This window comes from Musca domestica, unplaced genomic scaffold (assembly GCF_030504385.1).
Source record: "Musca domestica strain aabys unplaced genomic scaffold, Musca_domestica.polishedcontigs.V.1.1 2, whole genome shotgun sequence".
NCBI classification, from domain to species: Eukaryota; Metazoa; Arthropoda; class Insecta; order Diptera; family Muscidae; genus Musca; species Musca domestica.
Genome location: NW_026712249.1, coordinates 29,584,859 through 29,605,708, shown reverse-complemented (window position 1 = coordinate 29,605,708; position 20,850 = coordinate 29,584,859). Strand labels below are relative to the sequence as shown.

General features: G+C 34.5%; 2 protein-coding genes across 3 annotated transcripts in view; one reads left to right on the top strand and one right to left on the bottom strand.

Moving 5' to 3' along the window:
- Positions 1-20,850, top strand: part of LOC101900024 (mucin-17) — a 167,913-nt gene that overhangs the window by 14,070 nt on the left and 132,993 nt on the right. The gene's annotated exons all lie outside the window — the stretch shown is intronic.
- Positions 1-20,850, bottom strand: part of LOC101900196 (uncharacterized) — a 102,673-nt gene that overhangs the window by 12,743 nt on the left and 69,080 nt on the right. For both annotated transcript variants that reach the window (XM_059122054.1, XM_059122055.1), the window contains exons 2-5: positions 14,985-16,725; positions 10,007-10,224; positions 9,765-9,917; positions 6,489-6,618 (exon numbers count right to left, since the gene is read on the bottom strand). In XM_059122054.1, the coding sequence (XP_058978037.1) occupies positions 6,489-6,618; positions 9,765-9,917; positions 10,007-10,224; positions 14,985-16,578 (2,095 nt within the window). In that variant the 5' untranslated portion in view covers positions 16,579-16,725. The remainder of the gene's footprint in view (positions 1-6,488; positions 6,619-9,764; positions 9,918-10,006; positions 10,225-14,984; positions 16,726-20,850) is intronic.

Genomic DNA, 20,850 nt, shown 5'->3' with positions numbered 1-20,850 from the left:
TCTACCACGTAAGTTAAACAAGCATTTATCATCATCGTATGTTTTAAAGTCCAATGTAAACTGTAGTTATCTTTTTTTTTTAATATGGCAGACAGCTTGACTAATTTCATAAGCTATTATTACCGGCGATTGGAAATACAACAAAGGTCAAGGGGATTTGCCCCCTTTGTTGGCATATAAATACCAACGACTCTTAGATAAGAACTTTGTACAGAAATAAAATAAATGAATCAATCGGGAGGGAAGTCATATATTTTTTTATGGCCACCAATAGGCTACTTTCGAAATTATCAGCTAATGATAAAAATCACGCCAGGGGTTTAATTGGGGAAAAAAATAAACGAGCCTTGAGAAGAATGGAATGACGTTTATATATTTCAAAGAATCAGCAGATTTTGATATAAATCAAAAATAAGTCAAGTAAAAAAAAACGCTAAAATAGCATTACTATTGCCATGTTATTACTATCCATGGCAGAAGAATACAGGCATCAACGCTGGGGAGCATTGATATGTCAAAAAATTTTAAATGTTTTTTCAAATATAAGTAGATTTTTATATGTTTTCTTATACTACGTCATTCGGAGGCTATTATAATTTGCGTTTTTCAACAATTTATACAAATTTAAATAATTTTTCATTCAACATGTTCAATTCCAAAATTGGTTTGAAAGTTCTTTGTCCCAGCAGCTGTGTCGACGCGTCTAACTATATTCTTCTACCATGTTACTATCCAAGAAGAACAGCTGATGAAGCTGTTAAAAAAGAAAAACTAAGTAAAGGTAAAACTCAGTAGATTATGAAAGTAGAGCTAAAACGTAAAAAAAGAAATAAGTTCGGCCGGGCTGAACTTTGAAAACCCTCCGCCATTTGCAACGAATTTGAAAAATTAAAAAAATTAAATTCGTTAAAATTTCTGTTAAAAGCTTAAAAATACCGTTATATGGAGGCTACACGAAGATCTGGACCTGTACTGACAATTTTGCGTCACACGCTGTAGTACTCATTATGAACTTCAAATACGAAATTTGAAAGAATTCCGGTGTATATCAAACATCAAATTTTAGAATAAATTTAGATTTTTCGAATTGGTCACCTTTGGCACAAATTATTGCCTTCATACGGCCCATGAAACCGTCACACGCTGCCCGAATGTTGCTCTGCGGTATTTTGGCCCATTTCCGGCGAAGAGCTTGCTTGTGGTGTTCGACACTTTGGTATTTTTTAGTGCCAACCTTGCTTTCCAAGATACTCCAGACACAATAGTCCAACGGATTGGTATCCGGAGATTTTGGTGGCCAATGTGCGCTGGAAATGAAGTGAGGAACCTCATTTTGTAACAATTCTTGGGGGCGCGTGCTGGGTGCTGTTGGGATATCCAAGGTCTGCGGACAAAATGTTTGCGTGCTCAATGCTTTAGTACACCCTCCAGAATATTTTCGCAATAACATTCGACATTTATTCTGATGCAACGATTGATTAATACGAGCGGAGAGTAACCATGAGCTGTTATGGCGGCCCACATCATCACCATAATCTGCCCTTGGGTTCTGGTGGCCAACCGAAGGTGCACATTTTCAGCTGACTTCTTTGGCAAGTAAACAAGATCATTTTGTTGGTTTTCAAACTGCTGGATAACGAATGTTTTCTCATCGGAGAAACCTAAATTCAGTTCACCACTTTAGCTCTTTTGAGTCTATTTTTTTCTGTTGCGGTGTAAGTTCTTGCACTTTTTGGAATATCAATGGCTTACCCCGAGCTCATTTTTCAATATTTACCGAATGGAATATTGTTTCGATATGTTTAGCTCAGGAGCCATTTCAGCTCGTCGGCCACTGCGTCGAGGGTTTCGATCAAGTGGCTTCTTTACTTTTCGAGAAATTTCTGCTGATGTTGCTGTTTTCTTCCGTTGACGTCGGGCTACGCTACGAGTATCATGTTAACGAGCGATGGTTCGAAACACAAAAGATTTATTCACATTTAAATGCTGGAGTGTTCAAACGATAGCCACTTGTGTTTTTCCAGCCAAATACAAAGAAATCACACTATCTCACTTGAATTGCATCACGAATAACTTTTTTTCTGGTAAATTCCCACCAAAATGCTTTTGTACGCTTGTAAACAATATAATAAGCTGTCACTGCAATAATTTTAATAGCTGTCGGACGAGTGGCTAAGAAATGACAGCAGTCTAAAGTTGATTGCAGTTTTTCACATCACACCCTGTGTAGGCATTACATTGCATGGACAACACTTTTTACCACATTGGGAGCCATTTGCCTAAAAAAATCGCGATATTGGCAACATTTTATGTCAAATAATTGTGAATTGTTTCGTTACCAGATTGTTTTTCATTTTCTCTCTCTCTCTCTTTTCCCCTGAGACTATGTCAAAGATCATTGCAATGTGCTTGTAGAGTTGCCATATCGAAATTAGAACTATTTGATCACACAACAAATAACCGTTATTTCTGATATGACATGTAGTGATGTCAATTTCGCGATTTTCTTAGTTAAATGGAATTTTGTTCTCAGATAGAAAAATACTGTTTATATTAATACTTTTTAAATTTGTTATAATAAGTTTGAATATATATTATATATTTTTATTAAAGGGTTATTACTTAAAAAATACTTACTTAAGCAGCTGGGTTACAGTTTGGTGCATTTATTTAGCAGGTAGTGCTGTACAGTCAAAACAAATTGCATTTTTTTTGGACGCAGACAAATAAAATACAGGACAAAAGACAAGATACACACATTTAAACATAAAACAACAACAACATGGTAGGGTTAAGCTTAAAAATTATTGTATATTTTTTATTTCTCATTTTATTACAGAACATATAAAATATCTGTAGTTTAACTTATGATTAAAATAATAAAATAATAATTAAAAATATTACACAAATATGTATATATATATACGTAAATAATAAAGTTTTTGTACTAAATAAACACTAGGATTAGGTTGTGAGAAAGGAAATACGGGATTTTTTTTTAAGACAAAATAAAGAAGACACTGGACAATGTTAGGAGTTTTTATAGACTGGGTTATGGAAAAGAGAACGACAAGTGAGGCTAAATAATATTTACAAAGGAAAAATATTGCAAAGGATTTGGAATTTATAAAATTAAGGAAATAAATTAGCTTTTTTTCTTGCAAAAATAAAGCACATTCTAATTAGAAATATTTTTTTTTTTCAACGAAAAATCTGCAAAAAAATTTTTTTCAAATGAGAAAATTTAAAATTGTTTTAATCTCCGTTTTTCTAAATTTGGAATAGAAATCATATTGGAATCTAACTGGGAAAATTTAAATTAAGAAAGAAAGAAAAAACTGGCATTGAAATAAACATATTTTCGTAACATGTCTCAAACAAAACACATTGGCGCCCAAATAGAGTAATCAAGCCCAAAAGTGTTCACAATTTAAAAAAAAAATTAAAAAAATAAGTAACTATTGTGAACTCTATTTTGTGGAATTATAATCAGTGGTATAACAAACTCGCAACAATTTAGAATCGAAGGTGTAGAGATCCTAAATCGTAAGTAGGGGCACCTATACCCGTTTCTGTCTGCGGTAAAAATCCCAGAGTTGCCTTTTTGCAATCGATTTTTATATATTCGATTTGATCGACTTTTAATTTTTGTTTAAACCCAAAGGTATTATTTTAAGGGAACGATTAACCTCCCAAATACATGAGTCTAATAAACGACGATATTATCTCTTCGTATAAGTGAAATTTATTGTAATAATTGTAAATGAAATGGTCAAAATGTTCATCTGTAAAGTTTTTTCGTTTAAAATTAAATATAAACTGTTTTCAGTTTTAAACGTTTTCTTGTACATGTTACCAGAATAATTAAAAAAAGCGCTAAATTGTCAACATTGTTTATATAATTCAATGAGAGAATGGCTATTTATACTGAATGAGTCTATTGTGAATAAATTGAATTCTCTTTTTTAACTTTTAAAACCATCTATGGAGGGTATACTAAGATAAGTCATTCCGATTGTAACTAATAAAGATTTACAATTAAGATTTTAGATCCCAACAATTATGTATATTCTCCATCAACTTAAGATTCTTCGTCAATTTAGCCTTTTCCTCCGTCTGTCTGTGGAAATCACCCTAACTTCTGAACGGAAATTGAAGAAATTGAAAAAAAAAAAAAATTTCGACATTTTGTAATATATAATATTACAAAACGTCAAAAGAAGAATAAAATCGCGAAATTGTCAACTCTGGTCATGGCAAATTATTGAGAGAGGGAGAGAGAGCCAGTGTGTTTTATGGTAATTTTAATATAAATAAAAAAAATAAATGTTCGACAATTTGTAAATCATATTTCAAAATTGTACTAAATATAAATTCAATACTTAGATCCAATCATCAAAAATTATTTACACATTCCCCATATTAGACTACAAAACGTCATAAGATAAATAAAAGCGCGAAATTGTCAACATTGGCCATGTCAACTTAGTGAGAGCGGGTGAGATCACACGAACGTGACGAAAGAAGATAATGAAAGAAACACTATTGTGAATGAAGAGTGTTACCCTTATTCAGGTGGTAAATAAGCATTTTACATCTTCTGAAATATTTAACTATTAACAAAGTTTAATTAGCAAAATAAAGCCCATTCACAATAGTATATGGAATGGAATTTTGTGTAAAATTGCTTGTGAAATTTTTACCACACATAAAAAGAGCTGCATAACCTGAATGAGAAGTTAATCGAATGTAGTTCTCCAAAATCGCTAAAATATATGAAAACCAGTAAAGAAAGTCTAAAAGTCGGGCGGGGCCGACTTTATGATACCCTACAATCCTTTGCATATTTAATAGAGCTTCATAAAAAAGAAATATATATAGCTTTATCTGAACCGATTTTCACCAGATTTGACATACTTGTTTTTTAGGCTCAATTTGGTCGTAAGTGTCAAATTCCATCCTATTTGGGTAATATTACACGTTTGGTATGCAATAAAAAACAAATCGGACGAAGATATATAGGGAGCCATATCCAAATCTGAACCGATCTCGATAAAATGTAACAAAGGTATTTCTGAGGTTTATTTGATATATTTCCCCAAATATCGTTGTTACAGAATGCATATTACGGCTGCGGAGGATAAAAAAATCAAATCGGATGATGTGAGCTATAGCTATACCTGAACCGATTTCGATCTAATTTGGCATAAGGCTTAATTTGGTCGTATATACAACATTCCATACTATTTGGGCTAATATTACACGATTGGTGCACAAAAAAGGCAAATCGGACGAAGATATATATGTGGCAGCTATATCTACATTTTGACGGATTATCTCCAATTTCAATAGGGTTCGTCCTTAGGTCCAATAAATGACTTGTGCAAAATTTCATCTGGATCGGGCAATAAATGCGACCTGTAGTTTGTTTACAAAAATAAAAAAAATGTCGACTATAAAAACGCTAAATTGTCAACACGTTTTAATGGCAATTTAGTGAGAGAACGAGGAATTACATGAGAGCTAACGGGGTTTCCTGGCTTCATATAGGGAACTCTTGTTATGATTGGTTTAGCATTTTAAATTAAGTGTCGTTGGATTGTATTTCTACCAAAAAATATTAAATAACTTTTCATTTCTGAGTAATTTTCTATCGATCTTCATTATTTTAAATTGTTCTCTCTATTTTGATGCTAGAATGGAAAATCATGTTCATTCACAATGGTATTGCATACAAGCGCATTTTAATGTGATATGGCAATCAAGGGATTTTTTCGTATTTCATCAATGACACATAGTTCATGTTGATCATTCACAATGATCCAATATTAACAGGGGTGCATTTTGAAGGCATTTTGCTGCAGAAAGTGTAAATATTGTCCATTTACAATGCCATAAAACATACAAAGTGTGGTTTTTAATAGAAATTCCGGAAATTTAAGGGTAAACCCTTAAAATTCGATCCCTTGCCAATGTGTTTTAGTTTTCAGTGACAATTTTTGAGTATTTTTTTGTATGATTTTTCTTCTTCCAAAGCTAATCTTTTCTTCGTTGTTATTTTGTAATATTATTTGTTAAATTATTCACATATATTTTTTATTGAAATAATTATTTTCGTTTTTTTTTTTTTTTTGTTTCAATAATTAAAGCTCATTATGGGTTAAAGAATACCCTAATAATATTAAGGTAAACATTTGTTCTTAACTACTTTGTTTTTTAGGTTTTTTGTTAGTAAACATATTTATATTTTTAATATAAAAAAATAATAAAATTAAACATTAAGAAGAAGAAGAATTGTGTCAAAGGAAGATAGAGGCAGAATGTGAAATAGAAAATTGTACAGACAATTAATTAAATATAATTTGTGCATTAAACATATATTAAAAAATATGATTATAAAACAATTAAAATAAATTAAGAAAAGTGTGGGAGGGTGGTGTAAAATTATATTAATTTTTTTGTGTTTTTTTTTATGTTCCATAACTAACCGCCATTGGGCGTTTCCAATACCGCCCTCCGCATCAGTTTATCGATTTTCACATGTAAACTGGAGAGTGTAGTGTCTACCGGAACATCCAATTCCTGGGAGCCACGCAGCGCATCGGCCACAATTGTGAGCTGGAAGAAGGGAGGGAAAGAATAGTTATTATTAAATTATAATTTATGAGGGGTTTTCGTAAAAAAAAATGCAAAATTTTACAAGTTCTGCAACAGACCTATGAATACAAACCAAACGGGGGAAAATATATATTTGAAAAAGTTTCGATATTATAAAAAAGGAGACTTATATTTTCAAATTTCTTTGGATTATCTATTTATATTTTCACTTTCATTTGAGTCCACAAAATAAACATACCTCTCTAAAAAATGTTTCAATTGCATCTCTGAATGGGTGTGTGTGTGTGCGTGTGCTTGTGTCACCCATTAATTTTGTAATCTAAGCAATTTCAAAATCTCCTCCAACCAACCAACCATAGGCTAGAAATTTTCAATGCGTAAAAGAAACTGGAGGCATATTGCTGCATCGTGTGATATCAATGATACTCATGCCATTCACTTTGGCAACTGGCAAGTGCCAAGCTTTACCGCCATTAGCAAACCGATGAAGATGCCGAATCATTGTTGGAGGGATGGCGGCGGAACAGAGTTTTTTTTGTCATAACCGTTTTGCACTGATGCTGAGCAAGCATAACAAATAGTTTTTACTTTCAATTTTTTTCTTAGATTAAATTACTTTGTTTTTTGCGATTTTATGGCAGTTTGGAGCCAACAGAAAAAAAAATGGAGTGCCATTGGAGTATTTAGAATATGGTTGGGTAAATGGGTGTATTAGAGAGGGTAAGAGAATTTTTTATTTTTTTAATAAATGGGTTTGATTGGGAACTAATTGTTGTAAATTTAGTTATAATTGAAATCAAAAAAATTAAAAAAATCTTAATTTAAACATTTTTGGCTTTAATTATAAATAGCACGAACAATAAGAAAATCGCTAAATTATCCACACTGTTTATTATAATTGAATGAGAGAGTGAGAGATACACATGCATGAGAGCAAAATTGAGACTTTAACTGTTTACATTTTAATACGAAGATGCCCATTGTGTCATGAAGAAGCCAATTGTGAGTGTTTGTGGTTATTGTGAATGATTTTATCTGATTTCGTTATTTTTTGTAAAAACGGGTTTTAATTAGAGGTAAATAATGACAGTGGTTTAAACATGGGCAAATAACAATCATTCACAATAGTTTATACACTGAGTGACACACTCACGGCATAATAACTGTGTTAAAAGAGAGAATTGTTAATTGTCGCTCAGAGAGAAATGCTTGGCCCACAACGCGAAAGAAGGGGATTTTCAGATTAAGATTTCTAGGAATCCATACATTTTAGGTATATAGTGCCTTTGGAAATATTACAGCTAACAATACAAGGATTATTTTGGTCAACAATTTCACCCTCAAGCGAGTCTCAAAAGGGGACTTATTGGTACTTTTTTTTACAAAAATTCTGAAAAACTCCCATTAAGCGGCAACGTAGCAAGTCAAAATATTCTACAAAATTATTTGTCATAAAATTCTACAAAAGATCCTAGAAGACGGCGAACGTCTAAACCTTATATAAATACCAGGAATTTATATTGGGTGTGATGAAAAAGCTGCAACCAACTTCAGACTGCTGTCATTTTTAAGCCACTCGTTCGACAGCTGTTCAAATTTTTCCAGTGACAGCTCATTATATTGTTTACAAGCGTACAAAAGCATTTTGGTGAGATTTTTCAGAAAGTTATTTGTGATGGAATCCAAGCGTGATAGTGTGATTTCTTTATATTTGGCTGGAAAACCACCACAAGTGGCTATCGTTAGAGCACTCCAGTATTTAAATGTGAATAAATCGTTTGTGTCTCGTACCTTCGCTAGTTACCCGACGTCAAGGAAGTGGGCGGAAGAAAACAGCAACATCAGCAGAAATGGTTCGGAAAGAGACTTTATCGAAACCCGTGGCATCGCAGTGGCCGACGAGCTGAAATGCCTCGTGAGCTGAACATATCGCAATATTCCATTCGGCAAATATTGAAAAATGAGCTCGGGGTGGTAAAGCCATTGAAATTCCAAAAAAATGCAAGAACTTACACCGCAACAGAAAGAAAATAGACTCAAAGGAGCTAAAGAGTTGCTTCGTTTGGCCGAAAGTGGTGAACTGCCGAATTTGGTTTTCTCCGTCCCCGATGAGAAAACATTCGTTGTCCAGCAGTTTGTAAACAAACAAAATGATCGTGTTTACATTGCCAAAGAGGTCAGCTGAAAATGTGCACCTTCAGTTGGCCACCAGAACTCATGCGCCGGCCATGGTAATGGTGTGGGCCGCCATAACAGCCGATGGTCACTCTCCGCTCGTATTAATTGACCGTGGCATAAGAATAAATGCCGAATATTATCGCGAAAATATTCTGGAGAGTGTATTAAAGCCTTGGGCACGCAAACATTTTGGCCGCAGACCTTGGACATTACAACGGGACTTAGCACGCGCCACCCAAGAATGGTTACAAAGTGAGGTTCCTCGCTTCATTTCCAGCGCACAATGGCCACCAAAATCTCCGGATACCAATCTCCGTTGGACTATTGTGTCTGGAGTATTTTGGAAAGCAAGGTTGTCAATAAAAAATACCAAAGTGTCGATCACATCAAGCAAGCGCTTTGCCGGGAATGGGTCAAAATACCGCCCAGCAACATTTGGACAGCGTGTGACGGTTTCATTGGCCGTTTGAAAGCCATAATTCGTGCCAAAGATGACCAATTCGAACAAATCCAAACTTATTTTAAAATTTGATGCTATTTCCGACATTTCTTGCTTTCATTTAATAAAATAAAAAAAAAATGTAAAATGTGTGGCTTTCGACTTTGTTGCAGTTTTTTACCTCACCCTGCATATCAAGGAAATATTTGGTTCAATTTTGCCACAAAAATAAATATTTAATATATTTTTTTATGGATTTTTCTTCGGTTTCTTCTCGAGTTGATGCATGAATGTAACATAAAACTTCGTTTTAGACTCAAAGTATCGAAGGGAAAATTATTCTACACCAAATTTCACTATAAGTCGCAGAATAATCTTTACATCTGGGTATAATAGTTTTACGAAAATTGCCTTTACTTTGATATTCTACAGGGATTTTTTCCTGTAATTATTTTTGTTCTGTTCCACGGTGTATTTAATAATATTTAACTTTTTTTAATAATATCTAATATTTTTCCGAATTACTCACCGTACTCCCCTCCAATTCCATGGAATTTTCATTGCCCACAATGTGCAGCACTTCGCCGCCGGAACGTATGGCAACTTCACCCAAAATTCCACCCACCGTTTCTTGGGTTTCATTTTCGCTCAGAGCACGTTCACCGAACCAAATGAGATAGAGCTGATGTTGGAAAAAAATAAAAGATAAAAATAATAAAAAAAAATTAATATTTTGCCAATAAATCGAAGGAGGGAAATATTTCAACCAACCCTTATTCTTTTCTTCAGCAGCGTAATGGCAGCATCATGCACCTGATCCGTGTGATTGGCCAGTGTCGCTGTCGATATAAATACGGCACTGTCGTAGGGCACCAATTCCGCCGCATGTGATATGCCACGGAAGGCATCGCCGCCCTCGTGTTCTTTAATGCTGTTCAAGCCGGTCAGAAATTGTCGAGAGTTGTTGAAATTAAATGCCGCTGGGATATCTGCAAAGAGAGAGAGAGAGAGAGAGAGAGAAAATAAAATGAGATTTGACCGAGAGTTCAAAAAGAGACACAAATTGCGAGAAACAAGGGAATTTTTAATGCAGAGATGCATTTTAATTTTTGACAAAGTTGAAATTTCAAATTTGAACCAATTCTACTATGACAGAAAATATTTATGTTTTGTAATTTAAAAATAAAAAGGAACAATACAACAAAAAATTTATTCTTAGGGAAATTCACTCCATTTATAGACTTTCTTTATTTCGAACTTCATATTTTATAGATATATTCGATGTTTTCGATAGATTGATTTTAAAAATTCAATTTTTTTTGATATGTATTTAATGCTCTTTTTTTAAATTCTGCTGGTTTTTCGTTTTAATAAAATAAAAATAAAACTACAACCGCTTAATAACAGCTTAAAGAGACTTCCACATACACCAATGCCGGTGATGTTTTAAAGTCTCATTGTGGTGGCATAGTTTCAGCAAATCTTGTTTTTCCATAAAAATTTCCCATTGCTTGTGTGTTTTTCCTCAATAAAAATGTAAATAAACATTAAATTTGATGATGTTACTCTCATTAATATGATGATGTTGATGTTTGTTTTTGCGAAATATATTTGCATATTAAGATGGTCCGAAGATGTGGCTTTTAATGTATAAGTAAATATTGCAAAAATATTTTTAAAAAATCCCCCATGGAAGTAAGGCACTATAATATTTTAAAAAATCGGTAATGGAAGCCCTAAAATTTAGAATAGATAGGAGTCCCAAAAATATATATATAATTTTTTAATTAAATTAACATTTTTTTTTATAAAAATCAACAATGGAAATCCCCAAATATATTTTATTTGAAAAATCCATGATTTTTAAAAACATAATTTTCCCATAGTTTTTACACAACCACAACCGAAGCTCCTAAAAATATGCGTTAAATTCACAAAAAAAATCTTGTTTTTAAAATACCTTAAACAATTTTAAAACAAATCGCAATTTTTAAAAAATTATACGATGGAAGACCTCACAGTCTTTTTACAAAAACCGACTCTTTAAAAAAATAAAAACGCAACCCCATTTATTGAAACTGGTTTATTAAAAAAAATCCCGATAGAAGTTCCAAAGAATGATAAAAAAATACTATTTATAAAAAAAATCCATTAATTTTTTTTTTAAATTCCAAATTTTTATGGTTCTAAAAAATCTGGAACGGAAATATGTTTTTTTTTTCAAATTTTCAAATTTTTTAAAAAATCTAAAATCTACGTTGAAGTCCTTAAAGTTTTAAAAAATGTTTTAGAATTAATCACGATATAAAAAATATTAAAAAAACGATTAAAATTCCTAAACTAATTTTCAAAATTCACGTTTTTCAAATAAAAGTCCACCATTTTTATAAAAATAAAATCTGCGTTGAAAGTCCCTGGAATCAGATTTCTTTTTTTGCGAAATTACAAACTGTTCAGGGTTCACTTTACATACCTTCCCCTTTATCTTGACCTGTGGTCACCCTAAGGCTTACTTTTGGATTTTAATTTTTATACCCTCCACCTTAAAAAGGAGGGTATATTAATTAAAATTCGAAGTCGATTCCACATTATTTCGCGTAGAGCTTCAAAATTTGGCAGAACAATTTGTATTGTGTCTACGATGATTGGTATTGAAAATGAGATATATCGGTCCGCGTTTTGGTATAGCCGCTATATAACGGTACCTCCAAATATTCGGAAGTTTTTCGATCATTTTTTCACGGATTTATCTAAACATTGACATTTGTAATTCGTAATGGGTTCTAGTTCCCGTGGCGGAACATAGAATATATTCACGTTTCGGTATAGCCCCCACAGAACGGTAGCTCCCGATATTCTGTATTTTTATAATCCTAGTCCCATTTACCCACGAAATAGTCTCAAATTTGGTATTTAAGGAGATTTGGTAGATGACAACACTATATAGAGGCTCACGTTCTGGTTCGGGCCCCATATAACGGCCTCACCCGGCCTCAAAGTATATATATTCTTGATCAGCGTAAAATTCTAAGTCGATTTAGCGATGTCCGTCTGTCTGTCTGTTGTAATCTTTCGAATGAATTGAAATAGATGGCTAAAATTTTGCACACATGTTTATTTTTCCAGTAGGCAGGTTAAGTTCGTGAATGGGCCATGTAGGTCCACGTTTTCACATAGCCCCCATATAACGGTACCTCCCGATATTCAGTATTTTGATGATTTTAGCGACATTATTCACCGGAATTATTTCAAATTTGGTATTTGAAGTTCGAAATGGATACTACAGCATATGACGGGAGATTGTCTGTGCAGGTCCAAGTCTTCGTATAGCCCCCATATAACGGTACCTCCCTATATTCTGTATTTTGATGCTTTTGGCGACATTATTCACCGGAATTATTTCAAATTACGTATTTAGAGTTCGTTATGGGAACTACAGTCTGTGACAGAAAATTGTCTATGCCGGTCCAGGTCTTCGTATAGGCCCCATATATCAGTACCTCCATATTTTCGGTATTTTGACGATTTTAGGTACAATACCCACCGAAATCGTTTGAGATGTGGTATTTGAAGTTCGTAATGGATGCTACAGCCTGTGACAGAAAATTTTCCATGCTGGTCCAGGTCTTCGCACAGCTCCGATATAACGGTACCTCCCTATATACGATATTTTGATGATTTTAGCTACATTATTCATCGTTTATTTCAAGTTTCGAATTTGAATATGGTAATGGCTTATGACAAACAATGCCTATGTAGGCCCACGTCGTATAGACCCCAATATAACGGCATTATTTGGTATTTTTAAAATTTTAACAGAATTTTTTTAAGGATTTTTTTTTTTTTGAAAATTATCAGATTCGTTCCAAATTGGGGAGGGTATTCAAAGTTTGGCCCGGCCGAAATTACTGCTTTTTAACTTGTTTATTTTAGAAGAATCAATTTATTTTCAGTTTAAGTTGAACCCCATTTAAATTGTTTGATTTCCCTATTGTTCGTTTTTCCCATGGCCCCTCTAATGTACTATACATTCTCACATGCATCCGAATTTCTTGTCTTCACTTTTTGAAGCAAGTTTTTTTTTGATTCGGATATTTATCGCATATTATTTTCAACTCTTGACCACCCTAATATATGCAATTTCCTATAATTGACAGATATTATGAGAGGCTAATTTCCGTGGGTAATTTATTCATTTTGCATTTCTTGGAATTCGAAATTTATTTCTTCCCAATACCATAGTACCCCTGACCACCCTAATATATATATAAAAAAATTTGATGTCACAGATTTTCAAGGGCTTACCTCAGGAATCTATTATATGCGTAATTTCAAACTGATATTGTTTTAGATTACATAAATTGCCCCCCTCTTTAGACCTGAGACCACCCTAATATATATAATTTTTTAGGTTGGCTAACGTTTTTATTTTTCTGGGCTACACTTTTTCGAAGTAGCTTTTTTTCATTCAATGACGTTGCCTGTTGATAGAATATTATTTCCAACTTTATGAGTAAAGATAACCACCCTAATATATGCCATTTTTTATGATTGACAGATATTTTGGTTTTATACTTTGGTAGGCTAAATTTTCGGCATAATTTATACATTTTCGCTACAACATTTGTTATTTAGCCTTTTCTGATACTCCCGATCACCCTAATGTATGTGGAAAAATTTAGATTCCACACATTTCTACGGCTTACTTTTGGAATATATCTTTTTCTACGATATGTCTTTCGCTTCAAACTGATATGGGTTCAATTTACATAAATTGTCCCCTCTTTAGACCTGGGACCACCCTAATATATATTATTTTTTTTAGGTTGACTAACGCTTACCATTGTTTTTTTTTCTGGGCTACACTTTTTCGAAGTATTTGATAGAATATTATTTCCAAATCTTTACTCATAACCACCCTAATATATGCAATTTTCTATGATTGACAGATATTTTGGTCTCATACTTTGGTTGGCTAAATTTTCGGCATAATTTATAAATTTTCGCTACAACATTTGTTATTGAGCCTTTTCTGATACTCCCGACCACCCTAATGTATGTGGAAAAATTTAGATTCCACACATTTCTACGGCTTACTTTTGGAATATATTTTTTCTATGATGTGTCTTTCACTTCAAACTGGTATGGTTTCAGTTTCAAGTTGGCTGAGGATTAGTTCTAGTTTAAATTAAAAATAAAATCATTTTTGGTTCAATTTGAACCTAAACTCTATTTTTCCCTCTAGACCACCCTAATATAAATTATAAAAAATCGAATCCACAGATTTCCAAGGGCATACTTTGGAATCAAATTTTCTTCAAAATGATTTTAATTTCAAAAGGTTCAGTATTCAGGTTACATACCTTCTTCCCACACCCCCTTCCCCAGACCTGTGACCACCCTAATATATTAAATTTTTTACACTTGGCGAGGATGAAGTCTGATTTTAACATTTTAATGAATTCATTCATTTTAGGTTCAATTTGGGTCTTAATTCTATTTTTTGTTTTCTCTAGCTCCCCATGGCCACCCTAATATATTACATTTCCCTCTCATGGGACGGATTTTTTGAGTCCAACTTCCTGGTTCTAATTTTTTGGTCTGATCACTTTATTTTTATTTCAACATCATCCCATATTTTATTCCATTTCCCTTTCAACAAATCCCGGACCACCCTAATATACGCCCAATTTTTTCTCATTTCCCACATTTATTTTCTTCTTCTCTTTCGTTTTTCGGTCCAACTTACCCGACTCATTCAATGTAACCAAAATAATTTTGATATTCAAATTCGCACGCAATGCCTCGTTCCACAAGGCCTTCGTCTTCTCCAGCGATTCGGCCGATGGATCGACAATCACCGCCAATGGCATCCGAATGTAGGCATCTTCGATGTAGTTGCGCAACTGTTCGTGGGGCAACAGATGCCGACGGCTGGTGCCGGCAACGGCATTAATCGTTTTGCTGGTGGTTGGCGGCGGCTGGGGTGGGGGATTGGCCGGTAGCGTTTTGGATGTTGTTGTACTGGTAGTGGTCGTGGTTGTTGTGGCTGTGGATGCAGTGGTAGTGGTGGCCACAATGGGTATTTGTTTGCCTTTTTTGTCACCACTTGAGCTGTTTGCTGGCAAGGCGGCTGCAGCTGCTGCCGCAGAGGCAATCATGGGATATGGCGGTGTTGTTGGCCCCAGAGTTGGAGATGCGGGTGTCATTAGTGGTTGAGGTGGTGCTGGTGCTGCTGGTGGACCATTATTGTTGCGTGTGTCTGGGCCTGGGGCACTTGTGGTTGGCTGATAGGCCAAGGGAAAGCCGGCAGCCAGTATCACCATTGTCGGATGGCTGTCACTGCTACTTTGGCTACTGGTTGTGGGTGTGGGTGTTGCTGCTGGCAATGCAGGAGCTGTCGTGGTTGCCATCAATTCATCTTCTCTGGATGACACTTCCTCATCGTAATATTCTTCAGAGCTATTCTGTGATGAGGGCTCATTTGGCAGGGCAAATGATCTTTGTTGGGGCCATTGTTGTTGTTGTGGCTGAGGCGGCGGAGGTTGTTGCTGGGGCATGGGTACTGGTCCATTGTTTAGGCGATTGGTTTCACCCACAACACCGCTTTCATGATAGTCATCATCTTCGTCATTGTCGGTGTGGTTGTTGTTACTGCCACTTGTGTCATGTAGGGCGGCTGCCGTCACCCCTCCCTTGGCTTCTTCATCATCACCATCATCATCATAGTAACGCATAGCCAAGGGGACAATGTCCTCATTTTCTTTGGATTGAGGCTGTTCATAATCTATGGTGGCCGTTTGCAGAGAGCTCCTCAAATGCTGTGGCTCATTGTGACCCTCATCCATGTATTCCGGGGATTGTGATAGATTCAAGTGTTCCTGAGAGTCATCTTGGGGTTTCATTTGTTGTCGCACATAATCGGGTATGTGGGTGGGTGGTGGACTGGGCAATAACCTGCCCTCCCTATCCGATTTGAAATTTTCTTCATTTTCATAATCCTCACCACTGGGCATTTGTGAATTTTCCCCAGAACCATATCCCCCTCCCGCATTCAATTGATTATCCGATACATTGCGCACTGTCTTGGTGGACACTTCGGTTTCTGTCTCCATTTCCAAATCCAAATCGTGCAGAATTTTCTTCGCCTCCTCTACCTGTTGTTGCAACAATGCAGGGTCATAAATTTCTTCATTGGCCTCCGATGCCTCATTAGAGGAACTTAAATTGGCGCTGGCCTCATATCCCTCCGCGGTGGGATCTTCCACATCGGAATAGGCCGAGGCTAGGCAACTACAGCCCAATATTAGGGTAAATAATAGTAATTTCACTTTGAACTTCATTGTGACACGTGGAATATTGGGACGTTTAACGCTGGTAATACTTTTGTGGTAAAAATTATTTTTCTAGTATTTTTGGGATTTTGAAAAAATTCGAATTATTTTTCAACACTCCTGGGACATGTTTCTTCTTTCACTTGTTTTCAAGAACTGCAAAGAAAAAGAGAAAAATAAAATAAATAAAAAAGACTATATCACTTGGCAAGGATATTAAAATTTTTCATAGGAATTTTGATGGCTCAAATCTCAGGTGTAGGTTCTACCTAAGATTGGCCATGCAAAGACGTTTTGCTACCTAAGATTTCTCAAACACAATTTTCAACAGGTATTCAGAATTAATTAGTTCGTAAGCACTTGAAAATTATAAATTCATTTTTATATTCAAAATACAACTTAACCTCACTAATCCTTTACGATTTTCTTTGGCTTCTTTGCAGGTAATTAAAACAGCTGACTTTGTAATCCACCTTCCATGGAAATGTTGAAATAATTAAGTTATTACCAAGTAAGTAGTTTTTTTTTGGTGCAGATCAGAGGAGAGAGAGAGAGTGATCCATAAATGGACAACTACACCAGTGTCCGAGGTTCTATATATATAGCGAAGGATCCAAGGGGGGAATTTCAAAATTCAGACTTTGAACTCGAAAGTATATAATTTTTAAAACCTTAGGATATCTGTGGTCTCCGGAATTGGGTTCTTTTATCATTTTGAATCCGTTTTCATTCATAATTGATATCCAACACTAAATATGTATGAAAAGACGACTCTTCAAAAACTGGTGCATACTTTAAGGCAAATCAGATGATTTACTGATACAGATGATATGAACCCTTTTTTATACCCTACACCACAAGGTGGTCAGGATATTATGTCTTTGTGCATTTGTTTGTAACAGGCAAAAGGAAACGAGATAGACCCATAGTTCCTTTTGATGATCTGCATAGGATCACATTCTGAGTCGATTTATGCATGTCCGTCCGTCCGTCTGTCCATGTATTTTTGTAAACAAAGTACAGGTCGCATTTATTGCCTTATCTAGATGAAATTTTGCACAAATCATTTGTTTGGCCCAAGGACGAACCCAATTGAAATTGGAGATAATCGGTCAAAATTTAGATATAGCTCCCATATATATCTTCGTCCGATTTGCCTTTTATTGGGCACCAAACGTGTAATATCAGTCCGAATTGTATGGAATTTCGCATATACACCCAAATTAGGCCTGAAAATAAGTATGCCAAATTTGATCGAAATCGGTTCAGATATAGCTATAGCTCCCATATATATTGTTCATCCGATTTGTCAATTTTGTCCTTCGCAGACGTAATATGCACTCTGTAACAACAATATTTGGGGAAATATATCAAATACAGCTCAGAAATACCTTTGCTAAATTTTATCGAGATCGGTTCAGATTTGGATATATCTCCCATATATAACTTCATCCGATTTACCTTTGATTGTGCACCAAACGTCTAATATTTGCCCAAATGGGATGGAATTTGGCACATACGATCGAATTGAGTCTAGAAGCCAGTATGTCAAATTTGTTGAAGATCGGTTCAGATATAGCTATAGCTCCCATATATATTGTTCATCCGATTTGTTATATTTGTTACCCACAGCTGTAATATGCACTCCGTAACAAGGATTTTCAGGGAAACATATCAAAGACAGCACAGAAATATCTTTGCAAAATTTTATCGAGATCGTTTCCGATTTGGATATAGTTCCCACATATATATATTTATCCGATTTCAAATTAATTGTGCACCAAATGGGCAACACAAGTCCGAATTTAAAAGATACAAATGCTTCGGCATATTTAGTCCTTTGAACTTTAAATTATAATTGTAATCATAGAGTGTATGATTGAATTCTCCCATAAAAACTTTTGATTGTTATGCGGAGCTCTACTAAATTAGCAAAGTGGTGTAGGGTTTCATAAAGTCGGCCCCGCCCGACTTTAAGACTTTCTTTACTGGGTTTTCATTATAGAAGTGGGTTCCATTTCATTTTTAACATTTCTCGATTTTTGTCTCTGGATCCCGCAATTTATCTATGTTTTTGGGCTTTTCTTTATAAATTTTTAGTTCTATGTGGGTTTCTTAAAAAATATTCTTGAACAAATCTATGATTTTTGTCTTGGGGACCTTAATAATATTAAAAAAAAAAACATCCAAGAATTTCTTTATGTGGTTTCCCTAAAATTATTTTTTTTTTTTTTTGTATAACATGCGAGTCTCATAAAAATATTTTTGAAAATGTTCACAAACGTTCCTAAATGAATTCGGGAATTTTTGGCACCGTATCTAAAAAAAATCCTAAAAAATGCACTATTTTTTGTTTTGTCGGCCTTTACAAAAACGCATTCGTAAATCTTCCCCAAATGTCATGACGTTGGGTTTGCCAAAGAAACATTTTTTCAATGAGGCCCATTACAATTATATAAAATTTTTATTTTTTATAGATTCATACAATTTCAAGAAGATGGGTAAATTTTAACGGTTTTCAAAGTCCTTCAAATTTAGATGGGTATCCAACGTTTTGTAGCAATTTTATTACCACAGACTCTCTCTCTATGGAGAAAAATATAATTCTCTCTCAATTCTCTCTCTCTCAATCTATAATGGGTCATATAGAAATAGCAACAAGAAAAAAAAACCACTCTTACATTTCGCTCCTACAAATTTCTGAAACTGATGTATTTAATAATGTGCCAAACAAAAGACTTAAGCGACAAACTTGCCAAATAAACATTCAACCTATTTTTAGAGCAACAAATCATTACTCCATATAATTCGTTGTGACACTTTTTTCCGAATGTATCCAAAACAACTTAAAAAAAAACTATTTTCTGCAAATAATAACAAACATAATCCCCATATTATCGGCATAATGAATGTCTTAAATAATCAATCATTTAACAAACCAAAAAAAAAAAAATACAAAAAATCAATCAATGCTTGTCATCACAGCCAGGCTATCTTATCATCAAAATCTCCACACAAAAAAACACCATCGACAGAATGCCAGAATAAAAGCCAACAAATTGTGATTAATTATTTTTTTTTTTTTTGAACGAAACAAAAACTCATAGTTGTAATTGTTGTTTATTTGTGTGCATGTTTGTTTGTCTGCCTCACACGCCAAAAAGGAGGCGAAACAAAATAAAAAAACCAACTAAATCTATTATCGATAAATCGAGCGACAGCTTACAGAGATCATTAATCAGCTTGGAATTATAAAGCTGTTGACTTTTGCGAGTGACACAATTTTTTTGCAAAATGTGCAAAAAAAAAAAATAAATACAGCAACAATAGTAATAAGAAGAGACGAAAACTAATAATAGCATTTAAATATGTGACAACGATTGATCTAAAAAAAAAATAGAAAAAATATTTAAAAATACGACTTTGTTAAAAAAAAAAAAAAAATTAAACCAATGATGCATTGTTTCAAATCACTAATAATGTGTGATGAGTTTTAAGGAGAAGCAGATAAATAAGGTCTTCTGTGGGGGGTTCTATAGGGAATTTATAAAAAAAAATATTTTTATATCCTCAGCCATATGGCTAGAGAGGATATCATTTGATACGGCCAAAACGTGACTCATTGAAATAATGGCTTTAGACCCTGGGTCCATTTTTGATCCAAATCCGTTTTAGGACTTTTGGGAGACGATCTAGGGTCTCCTTCGTCCGCCTGCCTAGCTGGCTGGTATTTTCTAAAAATTATCACATATCCCTTACAAAGTTATGGAAGAAACCAATTTAGTCAAAATCTGGCAGCATTTATATCAAGTTTATTTGGGACCAATACGAAATGGACAATATTGACCCATTCCTTCGGAACCTAACTCCATAGAGGGTCAACAATTTGAAATATAATCGAATAATTGGCCGAGGGTTACACATCTGCCGGCAAAATCGACTGATACTTTCTAATTTGTTATATCCTTAGTCATATGGCTAGAGAGGGTATATATCATTTGATACGGCCAATACGTCCCTCATTGAAATAACGGTTTTAGAGCTTAGGTCTCTTTGGATCAAATCCGTTTTAGAACTTTTGGAGTCGATCTAGCGATGTCTGCCCCTTCTGACTAGCTGGCTGGTGCGCATGATAACTCTCGAAGGGAGTATCCGATTTGGTCCAAACTTGGTACAACATAATATTATTCTCAAACTTAGATCGAGTTCGGAGATGGGCAATATCGGACCCTTCCTTCTGGTACCTCCCGCACAAAATGTCAAAATTCTCAAAGAAAATAT